This window comes from Lampetra planeri, chromosome 28 (genome assembly GCF_965212315.1).
Source record: "Lampetra planeri chromosome 28, kcLamPlan1.2.h2, whole genome shotgun sequence".
In the NCBI taxonomy this organism is placed as follows: Eukaryota; Metazoa; Chordata; class Hyperoartia; order Petromyzontiformes; family Petromyzontidae; genus Lampetra; species Lampetra planeri.
The window spans coordinates 7,385,933-7,404,304 of NC_136134.1; the positions used below are offsets into that span (position 1 = coordinate 7,385,933).

At 48.3% G+C, this 18,372-nt stretch overlaps 1 protein-coding gene across 1 annotated transcript in view; it reads right to left on the reverse strand.

The window, feature by feature from the left end:
• Positions 1-18,372, reverse strand: part of TMEM201 (transmembrane protein 201) — a 122,544-nt gene extending 104,172 nt beyond the window's left edge. The window contains exons 1-6 of the mRNA XM_078607767.1: positions 18,044-18,372; positions 11,797-11,914; positions 10,106-10,336; positions 5,671-5,847; positions 4,556-4,903; positions 3,896-4,020 (exon numbers count right to left, since the gene is read on the reverse strand). Coding sequence (XP_078463893.1) covers positions 3,896-4,020; positions 4,556-4,903; positions 5,671-5,847; positions 10,106-10,336; positions 11,797-11,914; positions 18,044-18,144 — 1,100 coding nt within the window. The 5' untranslated portion in view covers positions 18,145-18,372. The remainder of the gene's footprint in view (positions 1-3,895; positions 4,021-4,555; positions 4,904-5,670; positions 5,848-10,105; positions 10,337-11,796; positions 11,915-18,043) is intronic.

The following is an 18,372-nucleotide window of genomic DNA, read 5'->3' on the forward strand; positions in this document are numbered from 1 at the left end:
AGACCGATTGACAATGAGACACTCTTGGATGTAAGCGTGACACTAATTAAACTTAAAATTCTTTAAAAAAATTGTTTTCCCAATCCAATGAACAACCAAATATTCACGACGTTGACGTGCCCTGTGACCGAGGCTTTTTGTGTGAAAGTAAATTCAAACAAGATGAAACAGTTTTGCGTGGATAATTAATCTCAATGAATATGACGTGCAGAAGTGAAAGCCAAAATTCTCAAAAAACACATCTCTACGTTCTATTCTTGTCTCTCTCAACGACCGATTTTGTCAAAGGAAGCCGAAAACCCGGTCCCCCCCCCACCCCGGGCATTCAATCTCACTCACAGAACAAAACGTCCCGTGCACGCATACGTCCGTCGCCATTCGACATTTTGGCGGAGGGAAAAGAAAAAAAATCCCTTTCTGCCCACTTGTCTGTGAAAGCACCCACCTAGAAGAAAAGGCTTACGTTTCAGTACAGAGGGCAGCGCAGATATGCGTGCCGCTCAAGTGTAACAACCGCCTGCTCTCTCAGGGCGTCTCTCTCTCTCGCTCTCAAGCGCTGCGCATGTCAGATTTGATGAAAAGAAAGCCACGCCTATTGTCTTCAAACGGCGTGGACTGTCCCCCCACCCCAAAAGAGGGAGGGGACATCTTTTGGAGTTCCGCCGGTTAAACTTGGCAATCAGCGGCGGGCGCTCACCACGCGGCGCGGGTCATCGCATCGAGTCGCAGTTGGGCTCGCGTCTCTCAACGGGCAGGCAAGCGCGGGGCCACGCAGGCACGCGAGTGGCCGCCTGTGAATTGAAAGGACCCCCCCCCCCCCGCCCTCGCCTTTGGATCCCTTTTAGTGGTCAATGGTGGTCTACTCAAAGCCGGGCCAGCGCCTGAGCGATCGGTCGCGGGACCAGAAAATAAAATCTTTCTCGAAATCATCCCGTCCTTGGGCGCATTGTTCACAAATTGCCACACGCCTTAGTTGTGCACGCCAAACCAAATAATATTTCTCTCCACCCCTGACCTCGAAGATGATCCCCGCTGCCTGACACAGCGCTTTGAGCTTTGCTGCAGCGGAAGCTTTCGTGGCTGCGATGTGAAAAGCCCTCGGATGTGTTGGCCGGGTCGGCACGATGTCCGACGTTTCGCTGTCCGCGCCGGGAGCTCCGTCGCAGAGTGCATTTCTTTTCAAGTGAAGTTCACTTCCTGTGCAAGCTCCCAGCACGTGGAGCGAAACGTCGGACATCACGGCCAACAGCTTCGTGGAACAACCCGGAAACACATCGCTCGTGTTTGCTCCACGTGTATATATTCCGGCAGCACAATTTGCAATTGACTATACCGCCATAATTACAATACGTCTTTACCGGAACACCTGGAAGCGAATTGGAAACCTGTAAGAGCACGTATATCCAAAATGAATGTGTTTGGGTTAGTGCGCGTAAATAGAAATGTGTCGTTAATCCACCTCCACCCAACACAGCCAACAGGCAAGGTTTGTCACGTGAACAAAATGTGCCAATTCGTTACAACTTCAGCACACCGACGTGGTGGAGAGTAAAGCCACAACGTTCACAATTCCACTATGACATTTTGATGGCGATTACAACCAGCTTCGTCAGGCGATTTGCCAAAATTGTGTACACGTCTTCCTGTGTCCGGTCTTAAATAGAGCAAGGTGATGTTATCACGTTTTGTTCACGTGACAAACCTTACGAATCAGCTGTGTCGGGTGGAGGTGGGTAAACAATACGTGGATGTTTCCGTGATCCGACCCAAAAAACGTTTATTATGAATAACATTGCTCGTGAAAGCCCATGTGTTAGCAGGAAGGATCACCGATTGAGGACAGTGATGATCACAACGACGGCTGTCCTCCACGTAGGGAAACACGGACAACCCGGCAGGGCCAAGGGGGACAATCCGAAATAATCATTCTAGAGTCACCGCTTTCAGCCGTCACTCGCTCCTCCGTCTCAGCCCATCAACTCCGCGTGCCCCATCACCTCTGGCCTTCCTCGTGTCTCTCAGTCACTCAATGACCTGACAAAGGTCAAACTACTTTATCCGCGGCTGCCGCATCAGCATTTCTCAAGAGCCGTCAAGGAGACGAAGGGAAAAAAAGAAAAAAAAAAGGAAAAGCTAGCAGGTGCGTTAAAGCAAAGCCAAGAACGAAGCGGATTTGACCGCCGCACGCTTATATGAGCTCAACTATTTTCATTTTTCAGGTATTTCCGCTGACAGATATATCTACTCATTATTTTACTTGTTTTTCTAAACCCGCTCTATACTCCAGCGCGCGTTGACACAGATATGAAAGTAACTTTTTATTGCACCAGATAAGGCCCACTGAGCAATACAGCTCACAAATCATAACTCAAGTGGCTTATCATGGGGAAATTTATAGCAGCCAAATACTATAAATGCATGTTTCTAAATGTGGAGGAAAAATCCACGCAACGACGGAGAGAGAGAGAAAATGCAAACTCCAAATACATAGTCGTCAGGGTCGGGATGGAACCCACAACCCCCTGTATACCAGGTGAAGCATAATATAGGTTTTTGGGTCAGATCGCGTTATTTATAAATGTGTCGTAACCCTCCACCACCCGACACGGCCAAACAGTAAAAATGTATCACGTTTTTCAAAGGACAAAATAATTCACTTATTTAGCCCACCGGTGTGTTGAAGAGAGAATCAACAGCATTTTAAAATTTTAGTACGACGTTTCGCTGGTAATTACAATCAGCTTCATCGGGCAAAAATGGTGAAGCTCTCCTGTTGCTCCCGGTCTTAAATAGAGCAGCAGCAGGGTGACGTCATCATTTAATTCAATCAGGTGCAGTGATTCGAGGCAAGGAGGGGGAGGGTATTGTAATTATATAGATTGGTAATCATTCAATTGTTATTCATTGGTATTTGTTTCCCTTATAAAGAATTGTAATTGTATTTATTTAATAATACGCTTCCAGGCCGCACTAACCCAAAAACCTATATTATGAATAATATTGGTCGCGAAAACCTACGTGTTAAACAGGCGAGCTAGTTAACATCTCGCCAAACGTAAACGATGAGTTTCACGACTGAGTGGCCCGGGTAGTCCAGCTAATGCGCTCGTATTCATGAGTTGGCGTGAGTATTGTTACATTCGTTCCATGACCGTAAGCCGAACGTCTTCTCGTGCACAACTGGACGCCGTGCATCGTGGTTGAGCGACATAATCTTCACCTTTTTAAAGCTTTCGTGACTGCAGGGATTCATCTTCTTGGTTCTTTCGGTAAAGTCACGTAGAAGGGAAGTAATAAAATAATAAAAATAAAACATAATAAAATAATTCTCACGACGTTACGGCCACAACGCAAGCAGCCGTCCTCAGGTGAAAACCAGGTCCGTCGAGGCGAGAAAGTCGTGTGCCGTTTCATTCAGACTCTGTCGCCTCGACGGACCTGGTTTTCACCTGAGGACAGCTGCTTGCGTTGTGGCCGAAACGTCGTGAGAATTATTTTATTGTGTTTCATTTTTATTATTTTATTACTTCCCTTCTACGTGACTTTACCGAAAGAACCAAGAAGATAATCTTCACCGACGAAAAGACGTGTCACTATTGTCAAAACGAACGCACCTCTTCCCATCGCTACGATTTTACCCTGCTCATTTTGAACTTTTCCCATGCTTTTTTGGTTTATACAAAAATTATTCCGAGTATTGCGCGTCACGTTAAGTGCCCCTTCGAATAGATTTTGAGGCGAGACGTGACGGACGCACGGTGCTTGCAGATGCCGCGGGATTTAAGCCACGGCATGGAATTGCTAAGTAAGAAAAAATACATTTAAAAATAAAACTACAAAAAACAAAAGCCCCCGGGGAGAGGGGGGGGGGGGGCGCGTTGTGAGCGTACTGTACCGGAGGCGGCCAGCGAGCAACACGCTGAGCAGGCAGGCAGAGAGGCCGCAGCAGGCAAGGCCCAGACGGTGATCCTCACCGAGGCCCCAGGCGTGGTGCAGGAATTCGGTGGCGCCCTCCGGCACCTGCGGGCACAGGTCCCCACCCCCCCGGAGGGATTGAAGTGACCGCGAGCGCACGGCTAGCCAAGCTGATCTTCCCCAGCGGGTCGCTCTCTCGGCGGGCAGTCGCCTCCTTGTCACTGTTTTATCGCCACTACTCCCTATCGTGGGTTACGGTTCACTTGAACGTCAGCCATTGGTTCCTTCACCCCCCATGCCGAGGACTCGGGTTATCAGGCTGACTGTTTTGTCTCGTCCGGAATTTGTTCAACCACCACTACTGCTGGTCACAACGGCACGGACACTCAGTCACCCACCCACCCACTCACCCACCCACTCACCCACCCACCCACTCACTCACTCATCCATCCATCCATCCACTCACTCACCCACACAACCAGCCACCATCAGCCGAGACTGCAATCACAATTACACTGCAATTTATGTATGTCGTTGACAACATTATAATTGTAATTGATCTCAGGTCTGCTCTCTCCTGGGTTTTAAATAAAGCACATGAACAAACGGATGGATGAATTAAATGAATTAAAACTATTACCGGCATGTACAGCAGCACAGTCTCAAGGAGGGAGGCGGTCGCGGTGCCAGTCGCGGTGCCAGCGCCGGTACCAGCGCCGGCGCCTGTCCCGGTGCCACCGCCCGGAGCCTGCTCGCCGCGCGGGCCCGTGCCGTTGCGCGGGGGAAGCCCCCCCGCCTGATTCGTGGCGACGGGCGGCCCGGGCGGAACGCTCGGGGACCTCCGCGCGCCAGCCGCGGTGTCCTGGCTGCCGCCGGTGCCGCCGCTCAGCATCGCCGTGGCGACCAGCGCGGCGCAGCAGGCGAAGGCCAGCACGCGCAGCAGCACCACCTTCTTGGGCAGCCGGGCGGAGAACTGCTGCGGTGACAGCTGCGGAGGGTGGCAACGGCGACACGGGGATAATCTCGATTTAAAACTTTCGTGACTGCAGGGATTCATCTTCATGGTTCTTTCGGTAAAGTCACGTAGAAGGGAAAGACAGCGTCTGTTCTTCACCTGAGGACGGCTGCTTGCGTTGTGGCCGAAACGTCGTGAGAATTGTATTTTATTATGTTATATTTTTATTATTTTATTATTTCCCTTTTACGTGACTTTACCGAAAGAACCAAGAAGATGGGGATAATCGTCACCGTGCGGCGAAATCGGCCGTGCGTTCTCGTTGGCTGGGAGGCTCGGGGAAGGTAAGTTGATCATTATTGAATGGCATTTGTCTAGCCGGGAAAAGCCTCATTGAGTCTCAAAACTTTATTTTTCTACCCCCCCCCCTCCCATTTCAGAAGAGTCCTGCAATTGAGATCTTTGGCCAATGCCATTAATGAGCAGGAAACTGAAGAACCCCCGTATACTAGAGTCAACCCTTCCCTGTTCAAGGCACATTTTAAATAAATTAACAAATATGACGATCAAACGAACCAACCGACATCTGCTCGTTCGCCGAACGAGAGAGGATCGAATGTGCGGCACGGGCCCTGCCTCAAGGCTTTCATCGGGGGGGGGGGGGGGGGGGGTGGGGGGGGGGCACGGGGGGCCTGGGCTAGCCGAGCGTCGCGCCGCCAGCGACACCCAACGTCCCGCGCCACTTTCCTCCGCCACTTCTCGTGAGACGCTCGTGGGCGTGGGGGGGTGTGGGGTCTCGCCTTGTCGGCGTAGCGACCCAGCGGCGCCTGCCGCGCATGCAGGTCCAGCATGCGCGTGCGGATCTGCCGGTCCTGGTGCCGGATGTAGCACTCGACGGCCGTCTGGCACGGGCGGCACAGGCGGTACGTCTGCTCCAGGTGGTGGCGGTACAGCTCCACCTCGTCATCGTAAGAGTCCTGCGGCGAGGGGCGGGGGGGAAGGCGAGGGGTGGGGTGGTCGTGTTAACGATGACGAATGCATTTGTCGATGATTACTTTAATGTACAAAAGCAATGCAAAAAGGTGGCCGAGTAGGGAATCAAACCTAAGTGCTTCCTGCTGTGATGCTCAGGTGACAAATTAGTTGTGCAACAGTTTGTACCGTACGATCCCCACCCTCGCCTCGCGATTCGATAGCTTGTAACGGTTCGAGGCCACGATTCGATCCAAGATTCGATTCTTGCGGGGTTTTTATTTTATGCGTAATCATGGTGAATGAAGCGTCGTAATAAAATACATGACGGCGCTGGTTGTAATTTGTAGCGCGATGTCTGCGAAGCAAACACGATCATTAATGAAGAAAACGGAGGGAGGGGGGCACTTTAAAGAACGTACCGAAGTGTGGAGAGATGCATGACAGGAACTCACGCTAAGAGACGAAGAGGGAAATGCATGGATTCTACAACGTATGCAAGCCAATGACCTATTTCGCGTTGTTAAGACAATTAAGCGGGCAGGACGCGTCGCTAGACGGCCAACAATAACGACGGAATGCCAGCCGAGGAACGGAACTCGTCTGAGAGGACCCGTATCGAGGAAATGGAGCGAAGCAATTGGCCCGTGTGCAGGAGACGGCTGGATTACATGGCAGCACTGTGGGAGTTGGTGGCGGATTGGGGAGGCCTTCATCCCCGCAGGGATGACTCAAACATGGCCGACGAAGGTGAACTGTGGCGCCCCTAGTGGCTGCAGAGGTAACGCGAGCCACAGATGGACAACGGAGACAACAGGAAATAATGTTCTCACACAGCAAACGGAATCGGAAGAAAAACGAGAATGGAATATCTTTGTCGGTACGTCTTCAGGTCGGAGGGCGTACCGAGGCTCCCACAAAGCCATGGGGGAGGGAGTGCGGCACAGTTTGGCGCCAGCTATCATAGAGAGCGGTCGTGTCACTACGGTGCTCTGCGGTGAGTACAATGTCTTTAAAAAAACAACGGCGCTATGCCCCTATTAATAAAACTACCGCTAGCCGGTTGCTCTTTCCAAAATGCAAATGTGATCGGGTCCCACCGTACAACTTGCAGGCGTTTCGGAAAGGGAAAGGGTTAAATGCACGCATGCAGTGCGTAAGGAGCAATTTTAATCGATTTAATTACAAATGCCTGATTAAAATTGATTATTGAGAGAATCGATTATTAAAAATGTTCGCATATCATGTTGCGGACGTAACATTTAGGTTGAAGGATTGAACAAAAATGTACAGAAGAGACAAACATAAATCGAATCGCGACCCCGCATCACGCGGTCGGTGAACGTGGAAAACTTAAATGTGGCAGCATGGAAGTACTGTGCAATGTGTTTTCTTAAATGTGGCAGCAGCCTTTAACAACCTTCTGCGCTCATTAGTCGCACATCCAAGCATTATCCAAACTATAATAATCGGGGTTTTCCCCTTTGTTCTGGCAACAAAACTTAAACCTTTTAATAAGGAATCATGTGTGCATTAACCACAATACTTGTGGTCAAAATGCAAACAAAAAACACACTCTGATAATATATGCATTATTGTCCTTGAAACTGATTGGTCCACACCAGAGAGCTTTCTTTTGAGCCTCATCTCAATTGGTGCTAGACCAGAGGACGCCAAAAGGCCTTTTGCCAGAACAAAGGGGAAAAACCCTATTATTATATTTTGGTACTGGCAAAGGAGGCCTAATGATGTAAAGACTATCCAGACTGTTTAGCTTCTGGCAAGTGGTGCGATATGCGACCGTCTGGAACATTCTTCCTTCCGATACGAGGAAGCGACTGGAGCTAAGCACTTTTAAATATAGATTGAAAACTCATTTCTTGAGAATAGCTTTTTGTGTTTCGTCTGTGGTCCCTCCCCCGCACCTCCGATTAGCACGCTCGGCGACGTACGGTGCAAAAGAAGTTCAACACACATTCCTCGGGGCGATTTGGTCATACGCGGCACAGAGTGGTGTGCACACGTATTTAAAGCACTAAACGAATATTAATCGCGTCATCTTTTCGTCACCGCCCGCGGAAATGGCACATTCCCACTATTGGCTTGCTCGCGCCGCGAGTCTGGCTCGCTCGTGCGTTTCGCTCGTAACGATTTCACACGTGCAGTGGAGGGTTTTTTCCTGTTGCAAAAAAAAATTCCTATAGCTCGCAAAGACACAAAAGAGACCTTGAAAATGGTGGCATTGCAGCCTAATTGACAGAACCAGAAAAAATCACAAGCCCCCCCCCCCCCACTTGCTTGCGCACAGCCTTGGTTGTAAGAGAAAATACAAATAGTTGTTGCAGCGAGAGAACAGGGGTCGATAAGATACAGCAGGGAAATGGGCCCATGAACCTCGCACTCACCCCACTAAGGACTCGCCCATCCTTAGGGGGGATGGCCTGGTGTGGTGGCGGAGGAGGAGGAGAGTGTTGATAATCTGCCAATGCCACTGAGTACTCCTACAAAAATGCGACAACGTTTACAGGCCGCTGAGCACATCCCAGTGTTTTATGTTGACGTAGCCAACTGTGCTAATTGGAGGTGCAAAGGAAGGACAACAAACCAAACACAAAAAGCAGTTCTCAAGAAATTAGTTTTCAATCTAGATGATTTAAAAGTGCATAGCTCCAGTGGTTTCCTAATATCGGAAGGAAGAGCGTTCCAGACGGCCGCAGAAGCGCATCTGAAAGCAAGTGATGCATTGACCATCTTTGTTTGATGACGAGGCAAAAACTGCCGCGAGGATGACCGGAGTGTGCATGGTGGTGGTTTATGCTCCTTGACGCGAATAACAAGATATTGCGGTAATTTTTTTTGTTCCAGGAGGGTTTGTTTTTGTCTTTATCACGGTTGTTGAGCCTTTGGGCCCTATGACCCTAAGACCCAAAAGGCTCAAAGCATCAAGCGGCATGCAGCAAGGAGAACTCGCAAAGGTAAAACAGATAAGAGTCAACGCAGTTGGTTTAGTATTTGTTTTCGTATCTGATCAAGGTAATAAGAACGTGGGGCAAGAGACGGATGTGGAGGGCATTCCCAAAGTGGACCAGTGCGAGGACGAGAGAAGCAGAAAGAGAAGTGGTGTGACCTGCAGTGTGGAGAGTGAGCAGGTGAGCGGGTGCATGGGTTGTTGTCGCCGACAGCATGCGAGTCGAACACACCGTGGATGAGACGGTCCCACAATGCAACGCTCGGGCGGGCAACCGCACACGAGATCATTTCATCTCTCCATCTCTGCGGTGGATGTGCTCTTGGATATGCTTCCTATCTTTTGTATGTAATTTGTATCCACTGTAAACAATCGATTCATGCACGCATGGCTCAATTGCGCGCACACGAGGGGCTGGGTGGCCAAAAACATGCCCGACCGCCTTTGTCTCACCAGTGGTGATGTTTACACACCAGGTACTAATTTGAGGCTGAGTCGACCTAGGGGAGGCCCAGTACTGGTTCAGATAAACGTCACTGGTGTTGGCCGTGAGTGGGAATCGAACCCGGGTCGACTGCTTCATAGCCAGCGTGCTAACCACTGCGCCACCGCTCCCCACCATCAAGCACACACAAACACACACAGCACAGAACCTCTATACCAATGTGTCTACTGTTTCCTTACGTATTACATCTGTCAGTGCATACATTTTAAGAAGAGATGGTAGCGGCAATGCTCGGGTGTGCTGTTTGAATTTAAGGACAGCGCAATTAATATTTTGCAGCTGCGCAGAGTACCGAACGTGGCGATTCAGGTTATGGGGAAATCTGTGACTATGCTGCCCTCCTGTGGCCTTAACCGACCGTGATAAAAAGTTACCCATAAGAAAAAAGCCAAGACAAAGCACAAACACAAACTAAGCTATTTTTATTTTAGCAGATAAGGTCCACTGAGCTATATCGCAATTCTGTCAGAAGCGACCTGTCCACAAATGATAGCGCAAAGAAGTGGCTTATCAGCACGTGGACATTTTTTGCAGACAAAATACCCTAAAAACACATGTTTCTAAATGTCGAGGGAAAAACTGGAGTACCCGGAGAATAATCCACGCGACCACGGGGAGAGAGACATGCAAACTCCAATTATGCAGCAGGCATTGGCTCGGAATTGAACCCATGACGTCCTGTATTTCAGGCGAGGGAGTTAACATCTCGCCAAAGTTTACATCGGCCGCAGGAGGGGGTGGCGTGGGGGGGGTGGGGGGGACGCGCGACCACACGGAAAGTCACGGGTACCTCGCTGCGCGGGGTGAAGTTGGCGATCTGGCGGATCTTGAGCTGCTGGTTGGCGGCGCAACGCCTGCACAGCAGGTGGCGGCTGCTCACCCACTGCTGCACCACGGAGCCACTGCTGCCAGCGCCCGCCCCGCCGGAGGAGCGCGTGGCCTCCCAGGCCCCGCCGGTGGGCGTGCCGTGGTTCAGGTACTCCGAGTGCTGCGCGGGTATCGGCTTGTTGTAGTCACCGTCCTCAAGAAAGTCACGCCCCAGGACAGAGCGGCGGGCAAAAAATCAAAAGGGTGTCGGAGGTACGAGCCGTGGGGCGACGGTCTGCCGCCGAGTTTATTTATAACGGGCGGTCCCTGGGTTACGACGGTCTGATGCACGACGGTCTACATTCACGTTTATATCAGAATTTGAATATTTATTTATACTGTAGAAATTCGATGAGCTGTAAAGCTATTTATTTTTTACAGATGCAACCACGGATTGGTTTAAGACGCACAAACTTGGTTTACGACGCATCTTCCGTCATGACTCCAAACGCAGTCTGGTTTCCGATGTGACTTGGGGCGCAGCTTTTGTTATTCTTAAGTGTTTGTTGTGGATTTTGTTGCCGATTCAACCCTGTTAAAAACGGCCGATATAATGAAACACACATCGGCGAGTGATGTTTCGACTCTTCCTACTATCTATTGGAAAATAGGGTCCGATTTACGAAGGGGTATCCAGGAATGCATTGTAATGGTGGTCCATTGAATACCGCCTATATTTAACGGACCTCCGTTGTTAGAACTGTCTTCGGACAAATGTTATTCAGCAGATTCCTGTTCAAGTGGGAAAACTCTACACTGCTTGCCGACCTTCTCGGCCTCATCAGCAGAGTTGGTTTCATGGGAAAAAATGCTGCTCGGTTTCCAGGTATTTTTGGGAAGAGTGCTTTCAATAAACAATGTGGCCCTGCTCAATGCAAACAGCATAAATTATACACAAACACAACACGCGTTGCTGTGGCACATCATGGGCAGTAACTAATATCGACAGACGTCGGTTCTATCTTCCAACATACAAATAAAATGTTTATTTAAGCTGGCCTACTGGCAAGCATACAAAATTTATTTTAGGCACTTTCACCAGATTATGCAAGGTTCAAAAGAGTTCGTGAAATTATCAAACGAGTGATGGAATAACTGCTCACGATGATCGACAGTGACAGCACAAACACTCTGAGGACGCAATGAGCCAAAAGCCCATTTTTCCATGGTGAGGCTAAACTAATCAACGGTAAGTTAAACTATTTATACTTTACCAGGTAAGGCCCACTGAGCAATATAGCTCTTTCAGAAGCGACCTGGCCACAAATGACAGCTCAACGAAGTGGCTTATCACGTGGAAATGTATCGCAGCCAGTAGTCTATAAGGATGTTTCTAAATGTGGAGGGTAAAACGGGAGAACAAAGAGAGAAATACATGCGACCACGGGGAGAACATGCAAACTCCAAATATACAGCAGGAATTGAGTCGGGATTGAACCCACGACATCCTGTATGTCAGGCGAGGGAGTTAACATCTCGCCACCGCGGCATCCTGTTAGCGACATGAGACTGAGAGCCGATGGGTGGGTGGTGAGCGCAGGGCTCAAAGGGCCCAAAACAAGCGACGATGGAGTGTTTGCTTTACAGGAAGATGCGCAAGTGTGGTTGCCATACCTCTCTAAATCCGTTGTACTGCTCGCAGTGGGGGCAGTCCCAGCAATTCTGATTCCCGTACGGAACCGTGGTATTCTCGTTGCAAAACCAACAGTTGACGAGCACGTTCTTGGGTTTGCTGCGGTCGAAAGAAACGTCCACCGTTACGAGAGTACGACCATCCATCACCGCAGTGTGCAACGCTGCTTAATGTGTCCACGTACAGCCCTTCCTTCTGCCGAATCCACCGCTGGATGAGGGCCTCACCATGCCCTGCAGGTCGTGAAGGTTAATTGACCACAACCACCTATGCTGGGCAGTGCAACTTGGTTAAGACGGGGGGGGGGGCATAGATGTTAGTAGTACAGTACAAGAATTGATTTTGGCCTGCGACTAAATCGCCCAGAATCCACCAAACTCATCACATCATATTTATTTGCCTTTCCCCCGCACCTCCGATAAGCACGGTTGGCTACGTACGGTATAACAAAAAGTTAAACATACATGCATATATTTATTCCTTCTAGATTTGAAGCTTTCGTGACTGTAAGGATTCATATTCTTAGGTTTTTTCGGTAAAGTCACGTAGGTAAAAAATTAAAATTAATAAAAGTAAAATAAAAATAAAATAAAAATCACGACGTTTCGGAAGCAACACAAGCTTCCGTCTTCAGGTGGAACAGTCACAGCACGGTAGCTGTATCAAGTGAGAGAAATTCTAAGAAACCCGTTTTTTTATATATACTGGTTGAGGGTGGGAGGAGCCAAGGTAGGCCCTGAATATTATTTTTGTGAGGTTCGGTGCGGCTGAAGCACGCTGTTAGGAATGAGCCTTTGTTGTGTAAACTAGGCGCGGATGATGTAAAGGTGCATGTAAAAGGGACTGAGCCTTTTTGTTATGTAGAGATGATGCGGCTGAAATCGCTGCCAGGAAATGAGTCTTTGTTGTGTAGAATGGTTGACTGAGCCTATTATTATGTAGAGGTGGTGCGGCTTACATGCATACGTGAAGCTAAGCAGCGTTCAGCCTTGAGTCTGCACGGTGCTTGGATGGGCGATTGCCATGCATAAAAGAGGTGTTATAAGTGACTGCAGGGTTTACGTTGTCAACAGAGTGCAGTGCAGAAGCTGCCACCTGAATGATAATATTTGGCGTCACAAAGCGAATGGCGCGAAGAATCAACAAGTCCGATCCTCACCCGAGAACCAATAACGTCAGTGTGGGGGTAGTGACTCAGCAACTGGCACAAACGCATGTGCATGTATTTGTATAAACACTCGCTTGCGCCAGTGTGAGAACTCATTACAGTGCTGTATCCACGTGTCATAACCCCCAACCCATTCACACCAACGCACTTATAACAGGCAGCCAGCAGAACTGTGCAGATAAAGATAGACAATTCCTCTACCCCTAAATAGCACCAACACATGCCCTGACTCTCGTCACGAGCCACTCACAATCCACTGCTGAGTGCCAGTGCTGGGTGAAGGCCTTCCCAAGCCATCACCATCTCTCACGGTCCTGAGATGCAGAAATCCATTCAGGACCTGCAAAAGGAGCTGATTTCATCGCTCCCGGATGATTTGCCCCAAGGCCCCCTTACGGTTTGGCTAGAAATCCGACATCAGTTTTGACCACCGGCGATCACACCTTCTAGCCATAACGTGCCCTGCCCGTGCCCACTTATTCTTACTCTTAGGTTTTTTCGGTAAAGTCACGTAGGTAAAAAATGAAAATTAATAAAAGTAAAATAAAAAATAAAATAAAAATCACGACTTTTATTCATTTAAATTTTTTACCTACGTGACTTTACCGAAAAAACCTAAGAGTATGAATCCTTGCAGTCACGAAAGCTTCAAATCTAGAACCACTTATTCTTCTCAACAGTCAAGAGGATGCCGCTAACGTGCGTGTGTGCCACAATCCATGCATTCCACTTTCTTCATATGTTGAACTTAATTGGCACCGTACGTAGCCGACCGTGCTAATCGGAGGTACGGGGGAAGGACAACAAACTCGAGACAAAAAAGCAGTTCGAAAGAAGTGAGTTTACAATCGAGATGATTTCCAAGTGCATAGCTCTATCGGCTGCCTGTAGGAAGGAAGAGCGTTCCAGACAGCCGCAGAAGCGCATCTGAAAGCACATCAATTGCCCTGTTGCGACGTATTTGACCGGACGAGCAACCAAGTGCACACCGATCTTGACGTGAAGCCCTTTTGTCAATGTACTGCTGGGTAAAGGCCTCCCCTCTACACATGCCGTGACAATCATGTTTTTTTTTTACCGTACAGTCAAACCTCGTTATTTCGGTATCTGATCATTCGTAATCGGGGATAATTCCGCACGGCTGCACTTTCGGCATATCTACAGTATTAGTAATTCGCCACGAGCCGAATTGCCGTACCGAATGGTGCAATTTCGGCAATGCGCGTGGAGCGACGCCACGCGGCCACGACCAAAACAATGACTCGATTTGGCGGCGGCGCGCGTGGCGAGCGTTAGTGCAGACCTGTTGCACAGCATTCACAAACAATTACAAACAAGGGAAAAAATCTCCGACTTCTTTAAACCCATGTCACAAACACCCAGGCGTAAGCTGCATTTTACGAGCAGTGAAGCCTCCAGTGCAGTGCAATTCAGTCTCTGGATATCCTTCCACAGATAACTCTGTCAGCAGGTAAGTGCCACATCAGCTGAAGTCATCTGACAGCGAGCAACGTGGTGTAAGAGTGTCAAACAATGTGAAGTTTAAGTTAGTGGAATTTTGCATTAAAGCTATAATGTAGTGATAAAGTGAACATTCAGTACAGTAAGTGAATACTAAGCGCATTAAGCCCCCCCTCCACAACCTCTTTCATCTACCATATGGAACCCACCACATCCTCCTCCTTCACCTGCAGCGCCAGTTACTGATGGCAACCGTTACTTTTTTTGGAAAATAATTTTTGGAAAGCAAATTTGGAAGGAAAAAAAATATTGCTGCAGGAGGCACTGGGGAGTATACCATTGTACATAATTCGGAATATTGGATAATTCGGCAAGGCCAGAGCCCCGTATGTGTCGAATTAAAAAGGGTTTACGGTACTTCATCATCACGCTAGCGAGTGCTAGATATCACTCGCCAATGACGAGAGCTGGGGCCAGGAATTGAATAAATGCGACGGACTCGTGGTGCAGTGCATTAACCACTACGCTATCGACCCAGTCTGCAAAATGTTCCCAAGCGCTTTCCTTTCTAGCACTGCGCTGCCCGTGGAGGGCCCAAAGAGGCAGAAAAGGTGACTGCGCGATTCTAACTAAAGCCATTATTACATTTGGCTTGCTAACAGTATTGCCACCCATTGCTGCTGTACCGTTGCCGTGTTGGTTGGTGAATCTCATTGCCCTCAAAGTCAAAAGACTAACAGGCAGTAGAAACGTGCCAGTATCTTGAAACTCACGTCTAACGAACTGCCAATCATCAGCCATGATCAATCCACTACTGGATGGTGGCATCCCTGAACCGTTTCCATCCCCCACGGTCCAGCGATGCCACAATCCATCGAGCTCCCGCAATGCGCGCCGATCTCACCGCTCCATCTCCTCGTTGAGCCCTTCCTAACTCTCGACGCGTGTTTCCCACCTTTGGCTGCCATTCCATCGTTCGCCTCGCCCGCAGTGCCATCGTCAACACGGTGGACACGTCATGCCCTGCCGCCAGCGGCTGCGCTGTTTTTTTGAGATGGCGCGGAGTGTGTCGAGACATCTGTGCAGGGCAGTTTTATCACGTGGTCACTGCTTGGCGAGGCCTTCATTCAGCAGTGGATTGATCAAGTCTGATGATGATAATCAGTGGACTTAAATATATATATACACACACCCAAATTTAGACTTTAAACTTTCGTGACTGCAGGAATTCATATTCTTGGTTCTTTCGGTAAAGTCGCATCATTTCATTAAAAAAATTAAAATCATAAAATAAAATTAAGAAAATATAAATTAAATAAAAATCGCATTTCTATTTCATTTCTTAAACTTTTTATTTATTTTTTGTTGGCTATTTACGTGACTTTACCGAAAGAACCAAGAATATATACACACACACACATAACTGTGTGATAAAATGACATCATGAGCAAACCACTGACGGTATTTGGCTCAACAAGGCCCTTGCAGCTGTTACCAACAACTACACAACAGCTGACCCTGCCACTGACAAGCTGAACGACACATTCTTCAACTGTATAACACATATACTGTATACATACACTTATATACTCGATATAACATTCAATTTATGACATACCTTTGTATGTAAACATATACAAAGACAAAGGATCCCCCCCCCCGTACAGCCTCAACAGACTGATTGGGGCAAGTGCTGTTTACTTGCACCTATGAAGGCCGGCACGACACACCAGGGGAGCGGGTGGCCAACACCACGCCCGGCCGCCTTTGTCTCCACAGTGACGATGTTTACACACCGCACTTGAGGCTGAGTCGACCTAGGGGGAGGCCGGTTCAGGTAATCGCCACAGGTCGCCGGGTTCGTAGCGCAACGCGCTTTCACGCCTACACTTCTACTTACACACACACACAAGGTATAAATAGTGAATTCTAGATTTGAAGCTTTCGTGACTGCAAGGATTCATACTCTTAGGTTTTTTCGGTAAAGTCACGTAGGTAAAAATAAAAATGAATAATAAAAACAATAGAAATAATAATAGAAATAAAATAATAAATCACAAAAATAAATTGTTTTATTTCTATTATTATTTCTATTGTTTTTATTACTTATTTTTATTTTTACCTACGTGACTTTACCGAAAAAATCTAAGAGTATAAATAGTCAGTCATTACCTTCAGTGTATACACTATGCAGGCGTTATCATCCACGTGCGCTAAACTTGAGTGTACGATGCAAGGCATCTGCTTCAAGTTAACGTTTCAGCAACATCAGCGACTATTTGACACACAACGCGAGACCCACATGGGGCCCTTTAAACGTCGACTGCTGATCGTCTGCCTCACCACGCTGACACCACCGTCTCTACTCGTTATAGCCACGTGCATTATACTACAGCGGTGTAATTACATACTCAAACTGTTCAACGTGTAAATTGCACACACTGCATTCGTGATTAGAAAGCATCTTGCACGAAATAAGTAATATTTTTAAAAAAAAAATGTAAACACGCTTTAATGAAATGTGCCGTACTAGTAATGGAAAAACTCCACGACTCCAGGATGTGGCCCCGAAGCTTGCCACAACGTAATGGACCGTGGACAATTAGACCCAAGCCGAAAAATAACATATAAAAAAGATGGTTTAAAATATATATTTTTTAGGATAGAATATGGTATTGTCATCAGTATGGCATAAGTATACCAAGTTTGCAGTCAATGCCACATTGGGAAGTGGGTTACAATTTAGTTATAATATTTGAGGATACAACAGACAGAGTTAATAGAAAGCGTGTAAAAAGATTGTTTAAAAATATTTTTTTAATGATAGAATATGGTATTGTCATCAGTATCAGTATGACATAAATATACCAAGTGTGCAGTCGATATCACATTGGGAAGTGGGTTAAAATTGAGTTACAAGATTTGAGCATATGACAACGACAACAGTGAGTGAAATTTTGATTTAAAGCTTTCATGACTGCAGGGATTCATATTCTTGGTTCTTTCGGTAAAGTCACGTAGAAGGGAAATAATAAAATAATAAAAATATAAAACAATAAAAATTCTCACGACGTTTCGACTGCAACACACGGGGGGGTGGGCAGGTCACGGGGGGGGGCAGGTCACGGGGGGGGCAGGTCACGGGGGGAGGGGCAGGTCACGGGGGGAGGGGCAGGTCACGGGGAGGGGGCAGGTCACGGGGGGGGGGGGCAGGTCCACACTGCTGCTGCTGTAGTCGAGAGTGTGGCGAGCACACACACGCTTCGTCCTGCTCCGCGTGGCTCGTGTTAGAAGCAGAGAGCCCAAGCACAACTCCTACGATGTCACATCGGGGATGGGTTCAAGTCAAAGACAACCGCGTCAGTCGCAAGCGGAGCGCTACCGTCGCTGCGATGCCTCCCTTACAAAAGCAGCGGCGCTTTACAGAGCAAGGACGTCGATCCCTAACATCTTAAACACCGACCAGCGGGCTTGGCAGTATAAACACAGCAACAGCAGTGTGTGTGTGTGCGTGCGTGTCCCCCCACACAGCAAGAGAGGTGAGTGCACGGACAAGCACACACAAGGCAGCCCGCGCTGTAAAAACCCCAGTGCCATACCGTTTCGCAAATCTGTACAGCATCCCGGCGGCAATGCCCACGCCGGCACCGGCAACTCCCGCAGCAGCCAGCGTCTTGCCGTCGGCCAGCAGGCCGTCCATTTTTGTGTGTTTACACGACTAAACGTGCGATTTGATAACGGTGCAAAGGTGGTGTTGTTTTTTTTAAAGGAGAAGAAGAATAAAAACGTTGCGTACAAAAAATCGAATTGTTCTGTTGTTGTAAAGGGGTCCCCCTCCACACAAAAAATTAAGCGCAGCTGACCCCGCCGGAACCACGTGGCGGCGAGGAGGATTTCCCGCGGCTACGTCACGCCGTCGTGGGCGGGG